This window comes from Typopeltis vanoorti, chromosome 1 (genome assembly GCF_054136105.1).
Source record: "Typopeltis vanoorti isolate ZY-2024b chromosome 1, IOZ_Tvanoo_1.0, whole genome shotgun sequence".
NCBI classification, from domain to species: Eukaryota; Metazoa; Arthropoda; class Arachnida; order Uropygi; family Thelyphonidae; genus Typopeltis; species Typopeltis vanoorti.
This window is the reverse complement of record NC_143549.1, coordinates 36579453-36602500: the sequence shown is the minus strand read 5'-3', so window position 1 is coordinate 36602500 and position 23048 is coordinate 36579453. Positions and strand designations below refer to the sequence as shown.

General features: G+C 35.9%; 1 protein-coding gene across 2 annotated transcripts in view; it reads left to right on the top strand.

Moving 5' to 3' along the window:
- The window catches only part of LOC150109892 (immunomodulatory peroxidase-like), an 88383-nt gene that overhangs the window by 34029 nt on the left and 31306 nt on the right, over positions 1-23048 (top strand). For both annotated transcript variants that reach the window (XM_090397214.1, XM_090397204.1), the window contains exons 4-9: positions 124-347; positions 3112-3285; positions 3407-3562; positions 9079-9183; positions 9392-9499; positions 14993-15128. In XM_090397214.1, the coding sequence (XP_090253340.1) occupies positions 124-347; positions 3112-3285; positions 3407-3562; positions 9079-9183; positions 9392-9499; positions 14993-15128 (903 nt within the window). The remainder of the gene's footprint in view (positions 1-123; positions 348-3111; positions 3286-3406; positions 3563-9078; positions 9184-9391; positions 9500-14992; positions 15129-23048) is intronic.

Sequence of the window (23048 nt, the reverse complement as noted above, 5' to 3'; positions counted from 1 at the left end):
TCATAGAGCGATCTCATTTCAACGTCATTTTTTTTTTTAATAAAGTAAGAAAAGGATGGTAATTGTTTAGGTTTTGTTAGTTACTTCTCTCAACTGAAATTCGCCCTTCCTTTTGTTCTACAGATTTTCTCTGACTCCAGAACAAGTAAATTTAGGATTACCTGTTGCAGCACTTGCTGGAAGAAGCGCTCAGTCTGCTCGACAACAGTGTGTTGCCGAGTTCGAACATCAGTGTCAAGACAGTCGTTACCGAACAATTGATGGCAGTTGTAATAATCTTAATAATCCTTCCTGGGGTCGAGCATCCATCTGCTTCCAAAGACTGTTGCATCCTGCTTATGCCGATGGTAAGTTCCACTTGTGAAAACTGGATATTAAAGAAGAAATGAATATAATCTGATGAAATCTATTTCTTTTTGTTAATAAAAGCTGTCGGATTATTAATTGTGTTAAAAATTATCAGTTAAAGTATATTTTGTTCAAGGTATGTGTTCTGCAATCTCTTGAGATTGTGTAGATTCTTTTATTTATTTGAAAAATTGGAAGAAAAATTTTCTCTGACTTGTATATTACACATACTGCGGCATAAAGAGAAATTAAAACATAAGCCAGCCTGGTTGGTCGAGTCGTTAATAGCGTACGTTTTTAATTTATATTTTATATAAACCATATAATTATTTATTATGAAGAATATTAATAAAATATATAAAATACATGTTAATCATAAATTTTAATTTTTAAATTATATTCAAATACTTTATACAAAATTAATACTTTTTTATTTTTTTAAAATCATTCCAACACCATTTATTTATTTAAAAGTTTTTAATTAAATAAAAGAGCTATTCGAAGTATGGTAGTCCTTTTTAGGACTTCCAGGGTAACAAATGGTAATGCTGTAGCCATAACTGAGGCTCGGCTATTGCCGTTACCCAGCCATGACTAGAGCTTTTTAGCCCAATAACACTCCATCCACACAGATTTACTTCATTCAGATGACTGGATAAAGAGTCAAGAACTCAGTCCATCGCCCAGTTCTTATCTTATTCTTATAAGAACTATAAGTATCCATAAGGATTTTACAAATAAAAACTGTTAACAGTTTTTATTTTCAGATTGATGTTTATCCGTACCAGAAATACTCGTATAAAGAGGTAATTTACAGTTTAAATGAAGAAAACAAAGCAATTTCAATACGAAACCAAGGAAGGATACGTATCAAAAAATGATGATTATCATTAAAGTTAAATAAATAATCAACAATAAAAATATCTGTATTTAAATATGTGAATAATCTGAGAAACTTTTAGAAAAATTTTTAAAATATCCGCAGTTTTAAAATTTTTAACTGATCGTTTCTTCGTGAAGAAATTTCCAATATGACTCGTTGTTATATATTTCTTTATCCTGATGCTCTAATTTATTTATTTGAAGCACATGCTTCAAATATAACTTGAGAACTTCTGCTTTCCACATTGCATTGAATTTTCCTCGTTATTCTTCCCCAAATAAAATAATGATGTTGGTTACCGGAAATTTGAAATTCTATGACGTCATTATCCTTGCTTTGTAGTAATTTCGACATCGGCAATAACTAAGTACTAGGAAATACGAGCGTTAAATTTTCCAGAAAATTATAAAAGAAATCGCATTACAATGACGGATTCCATGTATTCTGTCATGTCTTTTGGTTGAATGTAATCCCAACTGCAACAAAGTTCTGAAACATTTTTCCTCGCAAAGCTGGTTGTTTTGCATACTCAATATTCTTCCTCTTCTTTTCTTTTCTTTCTTTTATTATCATTTCTTTTCCGAATTGCTATATCTTTTCTGAATAAAGTTCGTAGCTTTCATAACTAGTTCTCTTCTTTCAGGTTATCTGCAAGTCGAGCCTTCTGTTATCTTGAGCTAAATAACTAAATACATTCTGGGAATAGTAAAGAGGAAAAACACGAAATTTTACAAGAAAACTTTTATGAGTGATTTCAAGTCTCGGGGGGGTGGGGGAATCCCCAGAAAAAAATCCCCTTTAAAACATTAGGAAATTAAAATAATTAACCGAATAGAAAATGCACCTATTGGACTATCCTTAGCCGTAATAAAGTTGTTTTACTCGGAAATAAGAATCTATTCAGAATTAAAAAGAGGGAAGAAAAATATTCTTGTGATTGAAAATGGCTGCTGAAGGTCAGTAGAAAATAAAGAAGGAATAATAACTATTTAGTTGAGAGTTAATTAAGGCAGAATCAACTGGGAACAGAGATAATATATTTAGTAAATAAATCCATTTTTGAAATGAAAATTGTTACAACGATGGAATAATTTTCGTGGATTAGTTGATAGAAAAATAAGAACACGATTATATATGCCTACTGACCCGAACAATTTCGGTAAATGGTCTTCTAAAATGTTCATACCGGAAAAATAATCGGGCATTAGCAAAGATATCGTAACTGTTATATTAACTTACGTCATGTTTTTTATTGTGTCCATCTTCACTGACCGAATTTATTCCTTCCGATCATAATAAAGAAATCACGATGCCCATTCTATTTTGTGGGAATACTCGAGTTCTGTTTTGTTTCGTAAAACAAAATTCCGAAATTTTACAAAAAAATATTATTTCGAATCTGAGCTTTTTGCTGGAATATTTAGTTGCATAACACCATTCACCACAAATGAAAAAAAATTGTTTAATGCTTTACAAAAAAAAAAAAAAAAAAAAAAAAAAAAACTGGCCTGCAGATCAGTAATGATTGACTTATTTATTACTAGCTTAAAGAAAAAAAAATATTCATATTTATCTTCAGCACAGTTTACAACATTATTATGTGGAAGAGATCCAGTTTGAAATAGAGGTCCATATTGTTTTCCATCATAGCATATCGTACAGACTCACTGACAAACAGCCATTTCTTTTGGTTGCTTTGCTTGGTACAAAATACGAATCTTATATTCGACTTCTTCCAAATATATATTGAAATAAATAATTTTGTTCTAAACCTTGCTGGATAATATAATAATGACATTAACTTATAGCTGTAACCATTTTTTTTTTCATTCTCTTTTTTCTCGGTTAATATGCTGACTATAATTGACTTCTACCAACAGGTGTGTCAGAAATGCGGCGAGCAGCATCTGGCCGTGAACTGCCAAATCCACGTGACATCTCCTTACGAATACATTCCGCAGTGAATCGGCCCACGGAAATAGCCACTCACTTTATCATGATGTGGGGACAGTTTCTGGATCATGACATTACTCTTACTCCATTCAGTTCTACAGGTAAATAAACGTTTGTCTTCGTAGAATATTTCACAAGTTTATATTTGCTGTTTTGCTGCTTTATAAAAGAAATTAAAAAGTTAATTTTCACGGAAGATATTTTCTTACTCTTCTTCTTTAGTAAATCAGGAACCAATTGAATGCTGTCCCCCATCAGAAGATAACCATCCCCAGTGTGCCCCTATTGCATTGCGTTCTAACGATCCTTTCTATTCGAGAACTGGAGAGACTTGTTTGAATTTTGTTCGTTCCAGTCTGTGCTCTATTTGCACACTAGGTAAGTCATGAGGTATGATAAATATATTAACATTAATCGGATGATTTTCAAAAAAAGAGACTATAATTTCTTAAAAAATATAATATTCTATCAAGATTTTAAGAAATAATTTCATAATTCTTTGAATCATGGAATCTTATTAGAAATTTCAGACACTCACTCAAACTTCCTGACACCAGCACTGACCATATTGCACCAACATCACTTGCTGAGATATATGACATTATTAAAAGATTAAAGAACAAAAAAGCTCCTGGGCCAGACGGCATTACTAATCGGGTGATCAAATTTCTGCCCCGAGAAGCAGTAGGGCACCTGATCACAATTATAAATGCAATCCTAAGTCTTTACTATTTTCCTTCCACCTGGAAACTGGCCGATGTAATTCCTATACATAAGCCAGGCAAGGATCCTCACCTGCCTCAAAATTATCGTCCAATCAGTCTCATCTCCAACCCAGGCAAGATTGCGGAGAAGGCCATCCTCGAACGTCTTCAAGCCTCAATAAATGAACTAGACATCCTTCCTAAAGAGTAGCTCGGTTTCGACAATACCACAATACTACTCATCAAATCCACAGAATTATGGAATACATTACCACCAGCTACAACTGGCGTCAATACACGGAAGCTGTTTTCCTTGACTTATCCAAAGCATTTGACAAAATATGGCACTTTGGATTGCTACATAAATTTATCTCAGTATCTCAATGAAATTGACACATTTAGTTAGTTCATATCTGCAAAACAGGACCATGCAAGTCAAGATTAACGGCACTACCTCATCTCAGCGACCCATCTTGTCCGAAGTGCCACAGGGATCACTATTGGCTCCATTGCTATTCTCTGTATACATGTCTGATATCCCGCACAACCCAATGACATCCATCATGGCCCCTGTATGCAGATGACTGCATTATTAGTCAGATCTCTCCAACCACATTTCGTTACTAGAAAACTTCAAGAAAATCTTCTAAAATTAAAATGATGGTCCTCCAAATGGAGACTGAAAGTAAATCCCCTAAAAAGTTCAGCTATTCTCTTCACAAAAAAGGACGATATCTCCTGTAGGAGACATCTTATTATTCAACGCCAAAATTCCCTGGCAGACGGAAACAAATTACTTAGGTGTCGTCCTCGACAAAAAATTAACTTTTAACTAACACATCAAGGCTACATATACAAAGGCACCTAAAGCCATCGCTCAGATCTACCCCCCCCCCTAATAAACAGAAGCAGCAAGCTAAACATCAGAATCAAACTGCTTTTATACCAGCTGACGATTCGTCCTATAGTTACTTATGCTTCTGCAGCCTTGAGCCACACCTCCACTACAAATATTATCAAATTGCAACGTGTTCAGAACAAATGCTTGAGAATGATCCTAAACGCCCCATGGTTCGTCAGACATCATCAACTTCACAGATACAAATATTCCTTATATCTTCTCCTTCCTACAAACTTTAGCTGCAAAGTTCTTCCTAAAGACGTCCACCCATCCCAATGATCTAGTTTAGCAAGCTGTAGCCTATGAGCCTACGGATACATTCAAACACAAAAGACCAAAAGCTATTTTAACTTCCTTAGTGATGTATAATCTCCATGCACATTCTGGCATGGAGATTATACTGGATCAGACAACGGGGAATATGAAAAGCTTTTCGCTTCACCCCTTAAGTCATAAATGTCAATTGTCAAAATATTATATTATGTCGATTGAGTGATCTCTCGTCAGTAATGGCAGACAATTGATTATTTGTATAGATTATGGTCGAGTTTTGGAATGCATAGAGATGTGTAGTCGATTACGTTTAAGAGTGGTTGTGAGTTTTGAAAAGATGAGTGATCATGTCTGATGTAGGAGTTTTGAGTTTTTCGCGAGTGCCGGAGTGTTTTGATTGATAGTGATCTTCAACACAGGGTGCTTTCAATTTGTTTAAGATAAGATTTTATCTCATTGAAATTTTCTTAGGCCCTCTTCTGTTCCCTGCCCAGTGCCCGGCAGTAGTCTCCCCGCCTTTAAATAGGAGATTCCCACTGTCGGTCTACACTCGGTAATAGGAAGGGACAAGGCAGGTCCTGTTCACCGCGAAACGCCCTTCAAACTTCAGATTAGGCATAACCGTGAACACCCCATATGATGACCTAAACTTTAAGGAACGCCTTGCAGTTTTCAAACATTTTGGATACTGCCTTAACTCCAAATGGCCCTTAGGGTTGAGATACACCAGATTAATGAAGTCGAATCAGAGGACTACCAACCCCCTGATCCACTTTTCAGCACTTCTCAAGATAACACTATGGAGATTATGTCGCCAGCTATCGGTCAACCCCTATTGGACTCAGATGACTCTACAGACTATCAGGAGGTCAGTAGAAAAAAGCGTAAGAAGGAGTCTCCAGCTACAGAACTTGAAACAACAGCAGAAGCAGAGGCTCAGCCCAAAGATAGGATTGCACAGATGGACACATCTGTACAGCCCGTTGTAAGAGCAGCTTCAGGGAACACAGCGGCTCAGCCCAAAGAAAGAATTCCACCAGTGATTCTAAGATCTAAAGACAAATGGTCTACAGTAGTGGAGATGATGAACACTGAAATCAAGTTAACCTCTGCTAAAAATTCAGATGAAGGTGTCTGCATTCAACCAGGAGCATCGGACTACCGTCGACTCACTAAATTTATGGACGAGCTGAAAATTTCATATCATACATTCCAGCTAAAAAGCTAGAAAAACTCAAAAGTAGTAATTAGAGGTTTAGTGGAAACAATATCATCAGAGGAGATAGCCACTGACCTGAAGAAACCTATAAAAGTTTCGCGCATGTACCGTGCAGACAAACGTCCCATGCCCTTGGTTTTAGTTGAAATTAGTAAAGACCAGAGAGAAATATATGACCTAAAAATTGTCTGCAACCTAGTGATTAAGACAGAGCCTCTCAGAAGGAAGATATCTGCAGGTCAATGCCACCTCTGCCAGAAGTATGGAAATGCGCAGAAGCTTTGTAGAGCAGAGTACAAGTGCGTTAAATGTGGAGGCAATCACCCCTCTCATACATGTTCTGAACCATGCACTACTCCCGCCAAATGCGGAAATTGTGGTGGGCCGCACCCGGCGAATTACAAAGGTTGCTCATTCCATCCATTTAATATGTCTAAAGCTAGAGAAACAGGAGTCCCATCAACTCAGAAGCATGCTACACCTCTTACATCAGAAAACCCTTTACGAGCTTCTACAAGTAACAGATCGTAGGACTCAGTGGTTTCCTTACACACCAAATCAGCAGAAACTATACCAAGCAGTCAAAACTCCGCTGCGATGCTTGCCGCCACGTTAAGAGAAATGCTAACAGATTTTAGCAAATCAAATCCCAACTAGGCTGATACACATAGATTTTTTAAAAATACATGACCAAATGCATGACAGCTTTACAATCAAGGCCCTTCCGCACAAAGCTGTCATGCATTTGGTAGCCATTATAAATACAATACTCAAATTAAACTACTTTCCCTTCCGATGGAAACAAGCAGACATAATCCTCATTCATAAGCCAGGAAAAGCGCCTCAATTACCGCAAAGATACAGACCCATCAGTTTCCTTTCATGCTTGGGGAAAATTGAGGAAAAAATCATCCTCAATCGACTTCAAGATGTGGTGAACAAAAAAAAAACACAATTCCCAAAGAGCAGTTTGGGTTTCGAACCGGGCTTTGTGCCAAACCTTTGATAAGGTTTGGCACAAAGGCCTCAACTATAAATTGTTTACAGCCAACTTTCCACTCTACCTTACCAAACTTATTGACTCCTTTCTAAAAAAACGGAAATTTCAGGTCAAGTTGAGAGGACCCAAATCCACTTGGAAAAGAATCACTGCAGGTGTTCCTCAAGGCTCGCTGCTCTCTCCGCTGCTTTTTAACATCTTCTTTGCTGACATTCCTAGTACTTCATCAACCACCACAGCTTGCTATGCGGACAACATGGCAATTCTGAGTAGATCTCTCAGGCCGAACTTAGCTACGCAGCGCTTACAAACCGCAGCAACAAACCTAGAAAAATGGCTCAGGGAATGGAGAATAGCTGTGAATGCCGACAAAAGTACTGCCATTCTCTTCACAAGACGGAAGGCATCCCACTACGGAGAAGTCAAACTTTTCAACACAGCTATCCCATGGAAATCCAGCACCAAATATTTAGGTATTCAACTAGATAACCGTCTCAACTTTAACTCTCACATCGATTATGCCTGAAAGTCAAACTCCACAATTATGCAACTTTACTCTCTTCTCAACCGAAGAAGCCGTATCAGCACTGAAAACAAACTACGAATTTATAAAGCAATCATTAGACCCACATTGACTTGTGGATCACCGACTTGGGGTCACACCTCCCGTGGCAATATCAAAAAGCTACAGGTGATCCAGAACAAATGTGTCCGTATGATATTCAATGCTCCGTGGTTTGTCAGAAATACTCTCCTCCACCGAGACGCTGACATTCCTGATATTCACATTTTTCTCCGCGAACTGTCATTACATATTTCACCAAAGCAGCTAATCATCCCAATCAACTCATTCAAGAGTCATCTAACTACGATGAAAACGACAGGTGGAAACACAAGCGTCCGAAGCGGCTTTATTCATCGGTACAGACGCTCCCACACTGCCCTAAAATGGGTGAGCCAGGTGCTCGATAAATTCTCATTAATTTAAGCCATTTTTCATAGAGATGAAGGGATTATAATCCAAGGGATTGGGGTCCATCCAGCCACAAAGGTTATAAGTAAAATATTATGTCATGCAAAAGTTAAACTATAACAAAGAAAAATCGAGTGTAACATTATGCAAAGGTAGCAATAATAGCAATTCTGTGGAGAGAAAAGCCTCAGTTTTTTTTACTAATACATCAAATTAAATGAATTTAAAAATACATAATTCAATGAAACTAATAATATACAAAACTGTTTTAGCAACTACTTATATGTGAATTTTTTTGCAGTTAAAGTAAAAGAGGGAATTAAATAGTAAGATCTTACCAAAAGAAAGATTCTATTAAAGATGAGTGTACGAGATACAGTATATGGCATGACTAGTTTAAAAAAAAAAATCATATTAAAATGACTATAGAAACGGAAATGACATTATTAAGGGGATACTTAAGTAAAAGGGATATATATATATATATATATACCCCGTATTTTTTATGATTTCTTTGGATTATTTCCACGAAAATCATAAAAGGGACTATGCTACACGGATCCCTAGGTGTAAGTCCTCATATTTAATTTAGTTATTTTTTTGAAAGGATGGAAATTTTTAAATGATTTGAAAACTTTACTCATTTCTGATTTCCGAATCATTTCCATATTGATATTTTTCAGATTTAAGATTGATTCGCTTCACTGATTAAGCCAGACGCTAATTCACAAGACGTAATTATCTAAAAGAATACATTTGATTTGTTTACTTTTAAATTCTAGGACAAAAATAATATTTAGATAAACGGTTTTTCATCTTCACAGGCCCCCGGCAACAGATCAACCAAGTTACAGCCTTTATCGATGGATCGGGCGTGTATGGGAGTGTTGAAAACGATACAAATAGCCTTCGGTCACAGAATGGAGATGGTAATAATTTTCGCATTTATTTAATTCGCATAACTTTATATACATTTTTTAATAATCCTTGACATCACAGTTTAAAGAAATTTAATTTAAAAATAATAATAAAACTAAGAATTAACATAATGGAATAATACTAACATTTTGGAAGAATATAAATGATGTGTCCATTTCCATTTAAACATTATTGCACTATTTTTTGTTTTCCCTTCAGGCACTCTCCTGATTACTGCAGACAGCAGAGTCGGTGATTTGCTACCTCAAAGTCCAGACCCTCAAAACGACCAGTGCAGTATTGACAATTTCAGATGTTTTGTTGCGGGTAAGTGCATTTGCTTATATATATATATATATATATATATATATATATATATATATATATATATATATATATATATATATATATATATATATATATATATATATATATATATATATTTATATATATATATATATATATATATATATATATATATATATATATATATATATATATATATATATATATAACCCTCCGATATATATATATCGGAGGGTTTTTCTCCCTGAAATTAAGGCTTTGAAATTAATTCGTCGTAATGTCCAAAACGGTTCTAACTACGTTGACGTCTGATATTTGTGAATGAGGTGGTAGATGATTATATATATATACTTTTGTACAGACAAATATATATACTTTTGTACAGACGAATTTCTGTATTTGTGGTGATGAGTTTCACTATATCAGTCAGAGTATCGATGTAGGAACCGAGAAATCTATTCTTCAATTGTTTTATTTTTTAGGATTTTAGTTTTACGGCTGTTGACCGTTAATCCAATTATTGCTACCTTTTTACACAGATTATCTAATTGTTGCCTTTTTTTCTTTTTTCCGATCTGAATGTTGGAATTAATTAGCACAATATCACCTGCAAAGCAGAATCTTATCACCCTCTTATGATAATTTTGCCTGGAACATTTTCAGTAGTTATTCCGAACTCGTTTCATGGCCTGGTTGGCCGAGTGGTTAGCATATCTGCTCTCCAGCCAAAAGGCTTAGGGCTCGAATCCCGCCGTGGGCATGAACGTTTGTGATTGTCTGTGTAAATACTAGTGGTGGTGGCGGACAGTAGATGGCGCTGGTGTAGATGATGCTGTTTGTGGATGGCGGGTGGATGAGGTTGAGTGGTAGAGATGGAGAGTTATAGAGTAGGTGTCTGTCCTCCCTCGATGAGTCTTGGACTCTCTGGAGGTGTCAAATTATAATAATAATAATAAAAACTTAGTAACCTTGGTAGCCTTATGAGGATTTTGCCTGGAAATTTTTCAATAGTTATTCCGAACCTGTTTCATGGAAGTCTGAAAGCTTAGTAAAGGGCAATAATTAAAAAAAGATATGATTCGAAAGAAACGCATTAAAGAACTTGGAAATAAGAAAGCTCTCAGTTATGTGTCCATTGACCGTTATTCTTGTATGATAGTTCTGGTATGATTCTGTTACTGCTTTAATTATTTGCAAGCGTATGCCATAATAACTGAGAATGTTTAACATCCTCCTTTTTACAGCTTTTTAAAGTAGTATTCTGTTTTTCGAGAAAATCTGCTTGATTTTTTTTGAGCGGTGAAGGTTTTATATATGGTTCAATTCTGTTTAGAAGCATTGTAAACAGATTTTTTTTTTATAAATTTTTATTATGGTAGCAAGTGATGTGATTTCTTCGTAATTTTCTCTCTTCATATTACCTTTTTTTATGTGGGGGTATGGTATTATTAGACAGTTTCTCCGTTGGAATGGAATGTTGGCTGTTTGATTCTAATTTCTGAAGAATGGTCCACATATGTTTTTTTTTTTTTTTTTGTCGTTTAGCAAAAGCCATGCATACTGGATTTAGCTCATCTGGCGGATTTCGACCTCTGATTCCTGTATTTTGTTGTTTAATGGTCATTGCGTTTCTTTATTAATCTTCAGTAGATGATGACGCAGTCTCGAAGACCAAGTCTTGATTTCTAAAGAGAAAGAAATGTGAAAATTTTAATTTTTCAGAAATTAAAACATTTCTGAAAAACTGTCTTACATTTTCTAACTTTGGTTACATTTATAGTAACAAACAAACTAACTAAAACATATCTCTCAATATTGTGCAATATAAGATGAAACACTTGGATAGTTCTTAAGGAACAGATCTTCATTCAGTTTATTTTGTAATGACTCTTTATACTGGCTTTCACAAGAAGAGCAAATCTTTCCAATAATTTGTTATTCTTGTTCTAGATTTAAAATTGCTGAGAAGAAAACTTATATGGGCACTAGGTATTCTATAATCGGAGTTTAGATCTACGCTGTTGTAAGCTCTACAGTTCTGAGCTGATTTTTACCAATTTTTATTTCATTAAAACATGATCTGTTCCATTTGGATGGTTACAAATCCAATTTCTTCCAGATTTGTCTGTAAATTTACTCTGACAAGGTTAAGTGAATTGATAAGTTCATTTAGAAGATATCTATTTTCGTTTGTAGTGTGCGAATAATGAAAGTTCCTATAGTTTTTGTAATTAGTGATTCTTTTTGTTCATTAAAGTCTCCATCTTGATGTGAATTTGTTGTGTATGCAGTGCAGTGTGGAATAGGTCTGAAAGATGTTTTAGTTTAATGTGATTTCATTCCATTCAAAATCAATGTTCACTCGTGTTATTGGATACAAGCAAACTGTCGACTATGCTCCAGCACAAAGTTCATGAAACAATTACGGAAAATGCCAACATTTTAGGTAGCTAAAATTACTGGAGAAAAATTGCAGGAAACCTTCTTCCTGAGATGATGTTTTGAGTGCTCATCTCTTCCTGATTTAGCTTGTGGGCTTTCTCGAAAGATTTCACTGAAAAGATTCATAACTTCTCTTTGAGAAAAGGAAGGTCACACTACAATTTTTTTTTCTTGTTCCTTTCGTTATTAATAAAAAAAAATCCACATATAAGAGTTTGTCATAACATGCTTCACTAGTCACATTAGCCTAGCATTTCCTGGGGGACGGGGGGGTAACTGGCTGGCAGGTATGGCCTATTAACATAAAAATGGAGGAACCACAAGATCAAAAACAGTGTAGGATTAAGTAAAAATAAAATAAATGCATGATATGAAAGGTTACTGATTTGAAAATAGAATATTGTAATATGCTGTTTTCAAATAAACAAATTGTATTCAATTTTTTTTTTTTTTTTTTTTTTTTTTTGCGTAAATCAGAAGCGATTAAGTTGAAAGTGGGTCAGACAAGGAAATCGGCCAAGCTTTGAGAACAGGTTCCGATAATGGGAAAATAATACCCCCGTGCTTACTTTGGCGGGATTTGTAACTTGTGATGTGGATTAAAAAATATTCCTTTTAATAACACTTTGATTTAATTTAGTGTTTCCGTTATGTATTTATTTCAAAGCTTTAATTAGGAAATAACAAGCACACAAGAGTTAAAGCAGACATTTTTTTTTTAACTAAGATATTACTTAAATATTACGAAAAAAAATAGATATCTCTAAGAATTGGAGCGTTGATACTAAAACAACGTTTAAAATATCGCTTTAATGTTTCAGGGAAGGAGAAATGTATTTTTGTTATTAAAAAGTACACTTGCGTTAAACACTGTCATATAGGTTCTAACTTCGGTTACAATCATAGTAGTGGTGGTGGCATAACAAATTCTAATTTATGTTAATTCGAAACCAAAAACAAACAAAAAACCATGTATCGCAATTGGCAAAAGGAAAAAAAATTCATTGTTGAGAGAAATGTCAAGCAATGCTTGTGAAAATGCACCTGACAGAGAGAACCGGCAGTTAATTAATACTAAATGTTTAGTGTTGACGCGATGCTTAATATTTGAATTTCAGGGATATGTTTACGTTTTTGGATGACGAAAAAAATCAGTTTCGAATATTCCACAAAAATAAATGCAACTGAGATACCAAAATGTATTTAAACACTTGCTTTTTATTGGTTTCATAAGAAAGTGAAGTGCTGTATCTGCCCGAAAATCACAAAAGCGGCAAAGAGAAATATTCGATGGAATGGTAACATAATCATTTGACGAATACGAAAAAAAAAAAAAAGAAAAGAAAAGAGTTATTCCGTTAAGGCATATTGTTTTCAGAATATTCATATCTTCTAACATTTTTTTTTTTTTAATTCTGTGTTTATTATTTCAAACTGCAAACATTTTCCTGACTTTGTTCAGAAGTTATAGCAAGGTGGCGTTTGCTTTGTGACCTTCTGGTCGTGTGTCGCAAAGACTAATGGGGTGAACCCGTCCCACTTTATCAATCATTAACCTGAATGTTAACTCAGAGATAGCATTTACCAGTGTAATTATTTGTCATGCATCCATCTTCTTGACAGACGTTAAAATTATCCTTTTCATCGCATCCCACGATGAGGTTGTGAGGTGCAGAGTCAAGGGCAGTGAAATTATTACGTAAGGATTTATTTAATTTTATTTATTTTTTTTTTGCTACTCAAATAATAGTTATAAGGATGTATTAGGACAATAGAACTGTTGGGAGGGAGCACGCAAGAGCATATCATGGTAGTTTTTATGGAGAATAAAACAAACTTCTATTTCAATTTTGTCAGTCAGTAATGCTGTTTTTTTTAAGTAGTTAAAATATAATGCGTTGTTGTTTTTAACACGTGGCACAAAACTGTAGCTAGTTATGGCCGAAGCAACTAAGGCCATGATGTCAGTGCACATATCTCTATAAATTGCGTGTGTTCTTCTGACCGATTTGTTGTTTTGTGGTATGAAAAGCCCTTTCACTACTGTATGAGACAGATAACTCAATTTCATTTGAAAACTCCTAATAAAAAATAATAAAGAGTTCTCGTCTTATAAGAGATTTGAACCCAGGTTTTTCATACTAAACTGCATCACTGATACTGTCTGAGCAACGGAAGCTCTCGTGGCCATCTCCTATAGTCCTGCTACGATACTTTTTTCGTATCAGTATAGAAATGTACTAAAACCGTATTCATCACCATCCTAGTCGACTCTGTTGTAAGGATCATAGGAGGAGTGTACAAAGCAAACTTCTGTGCCTCCTGTTGGTGTTTATAGTAACTATTGGATTATCAAGGCAAAGTTCTTCAAACATTTAGATTAGCGAGGAATAAATACAACTATGAGAGTAATCTGTGACAAACAAAAATGGGATACGCTTTGCGATAGCATTCTTGTATGGCGATGCCATTGCTATGACAGCAGTAGTTTATTTATTGTCATTCATTACGTATGATTTTGTACATTTCGTTTTAATTAAGTTTGCTATTAAATCATCCCATTTAATAAATAAAAAAAACTTGAGATAATACAACAAGAGGGTAGAGATCCTAACTAAGAAATTTCATCAAATTCCTTGTAAACATTTGGATTTATTTCTTTACTCAAGTGAACCGAAGGTATGCAAAGATTCCGAATATTAAAGTTCATTAAAATGCGTCTGTTCTGGGCACAGAGATTGGCGATGGTGAAACGAATCTTATTAGGCGCTTATGCATCCTGAGAAACCCATTGGCATTTATAATAACGAATAAAATGTTTAAATAAACAATGAATAAACAAAACGGCATGATTTTAACTCAGTTGATAACGTTTTTAATTGTATAAATATAGCTATAATAATCATTATATTATAATTATTGTGGCTATACAGCACAACATTTCAATCATAAATATAATTGCAACATTGCATTCATTGTAAAGAAATAATATTTATTTATTTTCTGAATTTATTTAATTAATTATTTTGTGGATATTAAAGGCTTTTAAGTTATTTTTGTTTTAATTTTCAGGTGACCAGCGCGTAAACCAACACCCTTCATTAGTATGCATGCACACTCTCTTTTTAAGAGAACATAACCGAATTGTTCGTCAGTTGAGAAATCTGAATCCGAATTGGGATGGAGAACGACTTTTCCAAGAAGCCCGGTAAGTGTTTATATACAGGGTGTTCGGGATAAATTTGACATATTTATAATTAATTATATTTTTCCGTAAGTTACATGTATTAACACACACGTCTCTTCATTTAAAAGTTTGGACCCTTCTTCATTCATATACAAGATGTCAGAAAGGATGGATAGCTGGAACCCACCTGAATCATGGAAGAGAATAACTTGTATCATGATGATTCGTGCCCGCCATCAAAATAAGGATATTACGACTGCTGCCCAATGCTCCCTGAATACAGTAAAAACAATCAGGCATGAACTAGAGACTTGCAATGGTGACTACGAGGATGTAGCAAGAAGAAAGATCCCTAGCAGACGATCTGATTGCGTTCGTACAGCAGAATTCCTCGCAAATCTGCAGGAACAGGTGTTGAAGAACCCTGGCATTGGAATTCGGGCTTTGTTCGTGGAGTTGCTAACTGTAGTCAAGCCCTGGATAACAAGGGTAGCCAATGGTAGGCCGTATGTATGGCAGCAGGATTCGGCCCCTTGCCACACCTCTGGGAAAAGTCAAAAATGGTTGTCTGAAAATTTCTACGACTTCACCAGTCCAAATGTTTGGCCTCCAAACTCCCCAGACCTTAACCCCATGGATTATTTTGTATGGGGCGCAGTTGAAAAAGACACCAATCGCACTTCCAGTAATACAAAAGCCCAGTTAATGGATAAAATTAAAACAGTTTTTGCGGCCCTTCCCAGGGAGACTGTAGCATCAGCTTGTTCGAGGTTCCGAAGCAGAATTGAAGCTGTGATCGATGCTAATGGTGGTTATTTTGAGTAAATCTTGTTGATAGTATTGTAATTAACTCTGCCTGTAATGTTTTTTTGTCAATTCATTAAATTTAATAGATACAAAGAAGATTTTCTTTTTCCTTACGAAACTGTCAAATTTATCCCGAACACCCTGTATTTATTTTACGTAGATAAGTCACAGAAACTCCATGCAGTCTTCCTGATTTTGTTCTAATTACTAGTTCTGTAGTCCTTTTTAACTGACCATTCCACATATTAGCCACCCCTCACTCTATAACTGCATGATCGCTCCACTGGTCGGTGACTATGTAGCTACATCAATTATAGACAAATCCTGTGATGTATTCACGAGATCCAGTAATCTCGAAATGCTAGTATCCCTTCCATTGCATGCTAATTCAGATAATTATTCTATAGTTGCTCCCTAATTCTATTCCTCCTTCTAATTGAAGTCCTCCTAATGATCATTCGATTTGTTCTCTTGGCCTCCACTTCTCTTACATCCTTCTGAATTCCTACACTTTTTAGCTTCAGTTTATCTGCATCATTAGTAAAACTCACCTCCTTAGCCTGTTCTCTTTATCCTTCTTGAATCTGTCTCAGTCACTAAATCATCGTCTGTCAGTCATATCTTGCTAATCCCATTAACCAATGCCAAAAATCCTCCTCTCTTCTTCTTCTAAATACCTCTGTCATTAGTGTACAAAATCATTCCGAAGAAGTAATCCGATTTCTGACATGTTACCTGGGTAGTTAATTTCAACATTTCTGGTTCATTATTGCACTCGCTTGCCTGTTGATGCCTGCACACACGTTTCCATATACTCTCTTGCATCCTCTATAATAGCTGTAGTTTTTACCTGATTTTGCACTTCCAGTTTCACTCCAGTGTAACACATTTTTCCATACTCCTAAATCAAATCCATTCAGTTATATTCCTTTCGTCCATTGAACTCACTTCACATATCTACAAACTGCACAACATTCCATTTACTTCATTCTGTTTAATACGCATTGACTCATATTTGCAATCATGGCATTCCCTCCCCCTCTCTCTTCTTCTTCTAGTATCTGAAGATAATCACAAATATTAATCTTGGCGCCTTCAGAAGCACAATTGCTTTCTAATTTTCAAATATGCTTTATTCAAGCATACTTGAAAAGAGGTTGCGAAAGATTGTGGAAGAGAAACTTGGAGACGAACAAGCAGGGTTCAGGCCAAATAGAGGTTACAAAGATCAGATTTTCATTTTAAGATAAATAATTGAGAAATCGTGAGGATATGACAGGGATCTATCCTTGTAGTTTTGTAGATCTGGAAAAGGCATACAACAAGATGCCCAGAAAAAAAAACTTTTTACAATTATATAGGATGAATGGGACATTATAGAGAGCAATACATCGTCTATATTTAAGTAGTCAGTCAGCAGTTAGAAATGAAGGAAATACATGAAGATGATTTGATGTAAAATCAGGGGTAAGACAAGGATGCACGTTATCTCCATTCTTATTCGTTATGTATATGGATCACATTATGAAAGAAAGTGGCATCAAATCTGATATTAGAATTGGATACGTGAAACGTAGCTCTTTGATTTATGCAGATGATGTTTTACTTCTAAACACATCTAGTGTAAGTCTTCAGAATTCTCTGAGTAAATTAGATAACAGCTGTAACAAATTTGGCATGAAAATCAGCAATAAAAAGACCAAAATCATAATATGTAGGAAAATAGAAAAGTTGCACTGCATCTGATTTTCGATCCTATAGAACAAGTAAAATATTTCAGCTATTTACGCACAATTTTTGTGAAGATGGCAAGTTAAATCTGGAAATAGAGAACAGAATAGGCAAAGCTGGCATTGTGCAAAACACTGAATACATTTATATGGAATAAGAGAGAAATTAGCCAAGACCCCAAGCTAGCAGTATAGAAGACCGTGTTCAAACCAATTTTAAGTTATGGATCTGAGAGTTGGATTAGAAATAAAGCACTTGATCAAAGACTAGAGACCACAGATATGAGAGTCTGAGGAAGATTAGGGCATGAACAGATGGCATCGATGGCAATATCATATTAAAAATGAGGATATTAGGAAGGAAATTGACATTATCAACATTCAGGAATTTGTTAGCAGAACTAATCTAAGGTGGTATGGCAATTTAAATAGAATGGGTGGGGAGAATTGATGGGGAAAGGTTAGCAAAACAGATGTTTGTTGCCAAGATGGCAGGAAAAAAGGCAGACCCAGAAGAAGACCAAGATCTAGGTGAGTTGATTCAATTAGAACTGCCTTAGAAGAACGAAATGTTAATTATGACAATATCAGAGTGCTTACAAGTAATAGACGAATTTAGAGAAAAATTGTGGATAGGAGATTGATAATAATGTAAACTTAATCATGTAGTGCCGTCATAGTAACCTTAACATTCCTTGGGAGTATATACATCAGGAAATTGATGATAATGACAAACTGCACACAATATTCCATTTACTTCATTCAGTTTTTATTTGCAGTTTTTAAGAAAATTAGGCAGTTTAGTATCCCGACTACTAACATCTCTCTCTCTCTCTCTCTCTCTCTCTCTCTCTCTCTCTCTCTCTCTTCTCTCTTCTCATGATAGTCTTCATGTAAATCGTGCTATTATACAGAAGAGAATCTATTTGACTATAATTTTAAAAAATATATTACGAATGACAATATATAAACCGCATACCAAAAAAAAAAAAAAAACGTTCAGAAAATCTGTTCGCATCTTATATATTTTACCACGCTAATAACCTCAGTTATGAAAATCTTAAGGTTTATTTCATAACAAAATTGGAGCAAAAATTTAAAATCAAGCTGCATTAATTGGTTTTTCTTTAATAATAAAATATAATTATTAAAAAGCTTCAATTAGAAAAAAAATACTAATACAGCATTTTGTTTTCTATATAGAGAAACTAGATAAATTGAAGTAAATTTTATACACTATAAAATAGCTACAATGTAGCTCATGCATGTCGTACGAGAGACGACTGAAATGGGTACCTCGGAGGGTAATGGATGGCAGTGCTGTAGCCAGCGAAGCTCTAACTGAGGCTCGGCTATTGCTGTTACCCTCCTGCCATGATCAGAGCTTTATATATAGCTCAATAACACCTTATCCCTACACTGTCCTCTACAGATAACAGATAACGGGGAAGATGAAAAGCATTCTTGCTTCGCCCCTTTAAGCCAGTCTTTATAAGGATAGTGTATTTATCACAATGTGGTGATTGAAATCATTAGAGTTTTATTCTATGCGTTGATAGTGAATTGATTATAGTTAATTTTAAATGAAGTTCACGCGTACTGCTGTTCAGTTGTGTTGGTTTGGGGAAGGCCATTAATCTGAGAACAACGCAGGTAAGTGAACTGAAATTCGCCAGGCCTAACAGCCGCTAGAATCGCCATTGTTGGCACATTTATTTCAGGTTCATAGACTTAAAAGATTTCACTTGTGTTTACACGCAAATTAATAATGATGAACGTGTTAGATGTGGACGCTTTCACAGATTCTCTTGATGAAGAGCCAGCACTTATCCTTGTAAATAAGCTTCAAAGGAAGTTTAAGCTTACATGGCCATCAAAAATGATAGATCCTGACATCATCATAGATTCTCTAGATAAATAAAGGGCTGGCATTCAGCTTTTTAAAGAAATTTCTTAAGAAGTTCGAGCTTGAATGGCCCGGTTTCCTAAATTTCTATTCTTTACCCGGGACTGACGATGATCAAAATGAAGACACTCCTCAAACGGAGGAAAAACTAAATCTAGTAATCTCTGACTTACTCACTCAGATCAAGAAGAGACGCACGCGCGCAAAAAGCGCAAAACTCTCCCCTCGGAGTCAACAAACAATAATGGCATGGATGAAGATGCCCCCAACACAGACTCCTCTACCTTCACTAATGAAATGGTGCCTCCAGTCATTCTAAGGGAGAAACAGAGATGGACAGCCTTAAGAACCACCTTGGCCAACCAGATTAACTACTCCACTGCCAAAAAACATAGAGGAGGGCATCAAAATTCAGCCCGCTACAGTGACTGATTATAAAAATTTAACCAAGGAGTTGGATGTAAAGGTATCCAGTATCATACATTCACGCTTACCTCGGAGAAAAATTTAAAAGTGGTACTCCGAGGAGTATCAGAAGACATCGAAACAGATGAAATAGCTGCTGACCTCAACATGCAAGATCTGCCTCCCATAAAGGTCAGCAGAATGTACAGATCAAATAAGACCCCTTATCCCTCTAGTGTTGGTGGAGATATATCATAATCTACAAAAACATATACAACTTGAAGACAATCTGTGGGCTTAAGGTCTCACCGGAGCCACTTAAGAAGAGAGCCTCTTCTGGGCAGTGCCATAGATGCCAAAAATTTGGCCATGCCCAGAAGTTGTGCAAAGCTCAATACAGATGCTTAAAATGTAGCGAGACCCACCCCAATTATACCTGCTCCAAGCCAAAAACCACCCCGGCTAAGTGCACTAATTCTGGTGTCCCTCACCCTGATAATTACAGAGGGTGCATTTGCCACCCAAAAAAAAAAACAGGCAAACTGAGTTAATTAGTCAACCCACCTCATTATCAGAAACGAGAGCTCCAGAAACTCAAGTTCATCAGTCTCCCAACAGGATGACAGGTGTCCACCCATCATCAACTGAGCCCTCCAAAAAAATGAACCTTCAACACCAAACAAGAACATATGTCGACGTGGCCCGCCCCCAAAAGACAGTCCAGGACCAGAATATGCCAAACCCACATTCAAATATAACAGCCATCATCACCTCTTTTCTTGCAAATATGTTACAGGATTTCAGTAACTCAAATCCATCATAAGCACTACAAAAAGATTCTTACAGCAAGCACAGTCTATTTTATCTGCACTCTCCACCGCATAGGAAAACATTCACACCAGATTCTTTACAGATTATTGCTTGGAATGCTAACCAAAATAAAATACTAGAAATACAAGAATTCAATGACAGATATAATCCGGATATATTACTAATTAATGAAACTCATTTGAGACCTGCTGACAATCCCAAATTCAAAGGATACCAACTTTACAGGAATGATAGACTTGATTATAGAGGTGGTGGTACAGCCATCTTCATCAAAAATCACATCAACCATCACGCTGTAGCCATCCCTACAACTAGTAATCTCGAAGTCACGGGTATCAATGTCATCACTAACTCTGTCGGAAATTTAAAAGTCTATACTGCTTATAACCCACCATTAAAAACATTGCTGACCACAGCTCTGGATGCCATCCTCGAAGTTAAATACCGGTCATTATCGCCGGTGATTTAAATGCAAAACATCACGCATGGAGCAGTAGGTCTATAAATAGGAATGGCCGTATCCTCTTTAACTACTCAAGCTCAAATTGCGCAGCTGTGGCTGGCCCCTCAGTGTCAACTCACCACAGTCCGACTGGTTCCTCCGACGTCTTGGATATAGTCGTCCTTCAGAATGTTAACCTGCAGTACACTCTGGAATCACTGAATGAATTATCATCAGACCACAACCCTATGCTGTTCCAAATGGGTTATCAGAGGGGACCTCCCCCCATCTTCTCAGACCTTCATACCTTGGCAAAAACTATCCAAAATGCTTCCAAACTACATTGGCTCCGTCCCGCATATTAATTCCAAGGAAGAAATCGAATCTACAATCAATAAACTTACTGATCAATTCAACGCAGCCATAGCATCCATCTCCTCAAATTCAACTGTTTTTAAGCTTAATCGACTACCTGAAGATATAATGAACTTAATCAGGGAAAACAATAAAGCAAGAAAAAGATACCATAATACCAGGGCACCCCAAGACAAAAAATATCTCAACAAAATGAACAGTGCAGTGAGAGATGCTTAAAGCCCACAGAAACAAACTATGGGAAGACAAATTAGCCTCCATATCACCCGGTGATCAAACTACCTGGAAGCTGCTGAGAAACATCAAAAACAAAAACAAATCTCTTCCCCCTCTCAAATCTGATCTGAACATTGTTTATACAGATGCAGAAAAAGCCGAAACTATACCTAAAAATTTAGAAAAACAGTGTAGCCCTTCGTACGATAATCTAAATTTCAATCATATTTACAAAGTCCATCGCCACGTCAGATACGTATTAAAACTGTCTGATACCTGTATCAGCCAACTCACGTCTACTTCTCCAACTGAAATTTATGACACTATAAAGAATTTAAAGAATAAAAAAAGCTCCTGGGCCTGATGGCATATCCAACAAACTTATTAAAGTGCTACCCCGAAAGGCCATTGTATATCTTACAACAATAATAAATGCTATATTCAGGTTCAAGTACTTTCCCTCTGCATTGAAGTTGACAGACGTGGTTCCTATTTATAAGCCTGGCAAGGATCCTCAGCAGCCTCAAAGTTATCCCATAAGTCTGATTTCTAATTTGGGCAAAGCAGAAAAAGCTATCCTTTCCAGAATTCAACTTTCAATAAAAAAGTTAAACATCCTTCCTGCAGAACAGTTTGGTTTTCGCCAGTTTCATACTACCACTCAACAAATTCACAGACTAATCGACTTCATTACCACAACTTATAATTGGCACCAATACACCGGAGCAGTTTTTCTTGACTTAGAAAAGACATTCAACAAATTATGGCACTTTGGACTACTATACAAGTTGATTTTAGCCGGCATTCCATTAGATCTAGTCCAAATTATAAAATCATTTCTTAGTGGCAGACAAATGCAAGTCAAACTAAATGATATATTATCTACCCAGCAACGAATCTTGGCAGGAGTGCCTCAAGGGTTCCTACTGGCACCGATACTTTTCATGATTTACATGGCGGACATACCGCACAATCCAATGTCATCTATGATTGCGCAATACGCAGACGACACAGCTATACTAGCCAGATCTATTAAGCCGCACCTTGTCACCAAGAAACTGCAAGAAAACCTGCTGAAATTAGAGCACTGGTTCTCGGAATGGAGATTGAAAGTAAACCCCGAGAAAAGTATCGCCATTCTCTTCACTAAAAATTCAATATCTCCCAAAGATGACATCGTCCTATTTAATACCAAGATTCCCTGGAAAGCAGAAGCCAAATATCTCGGT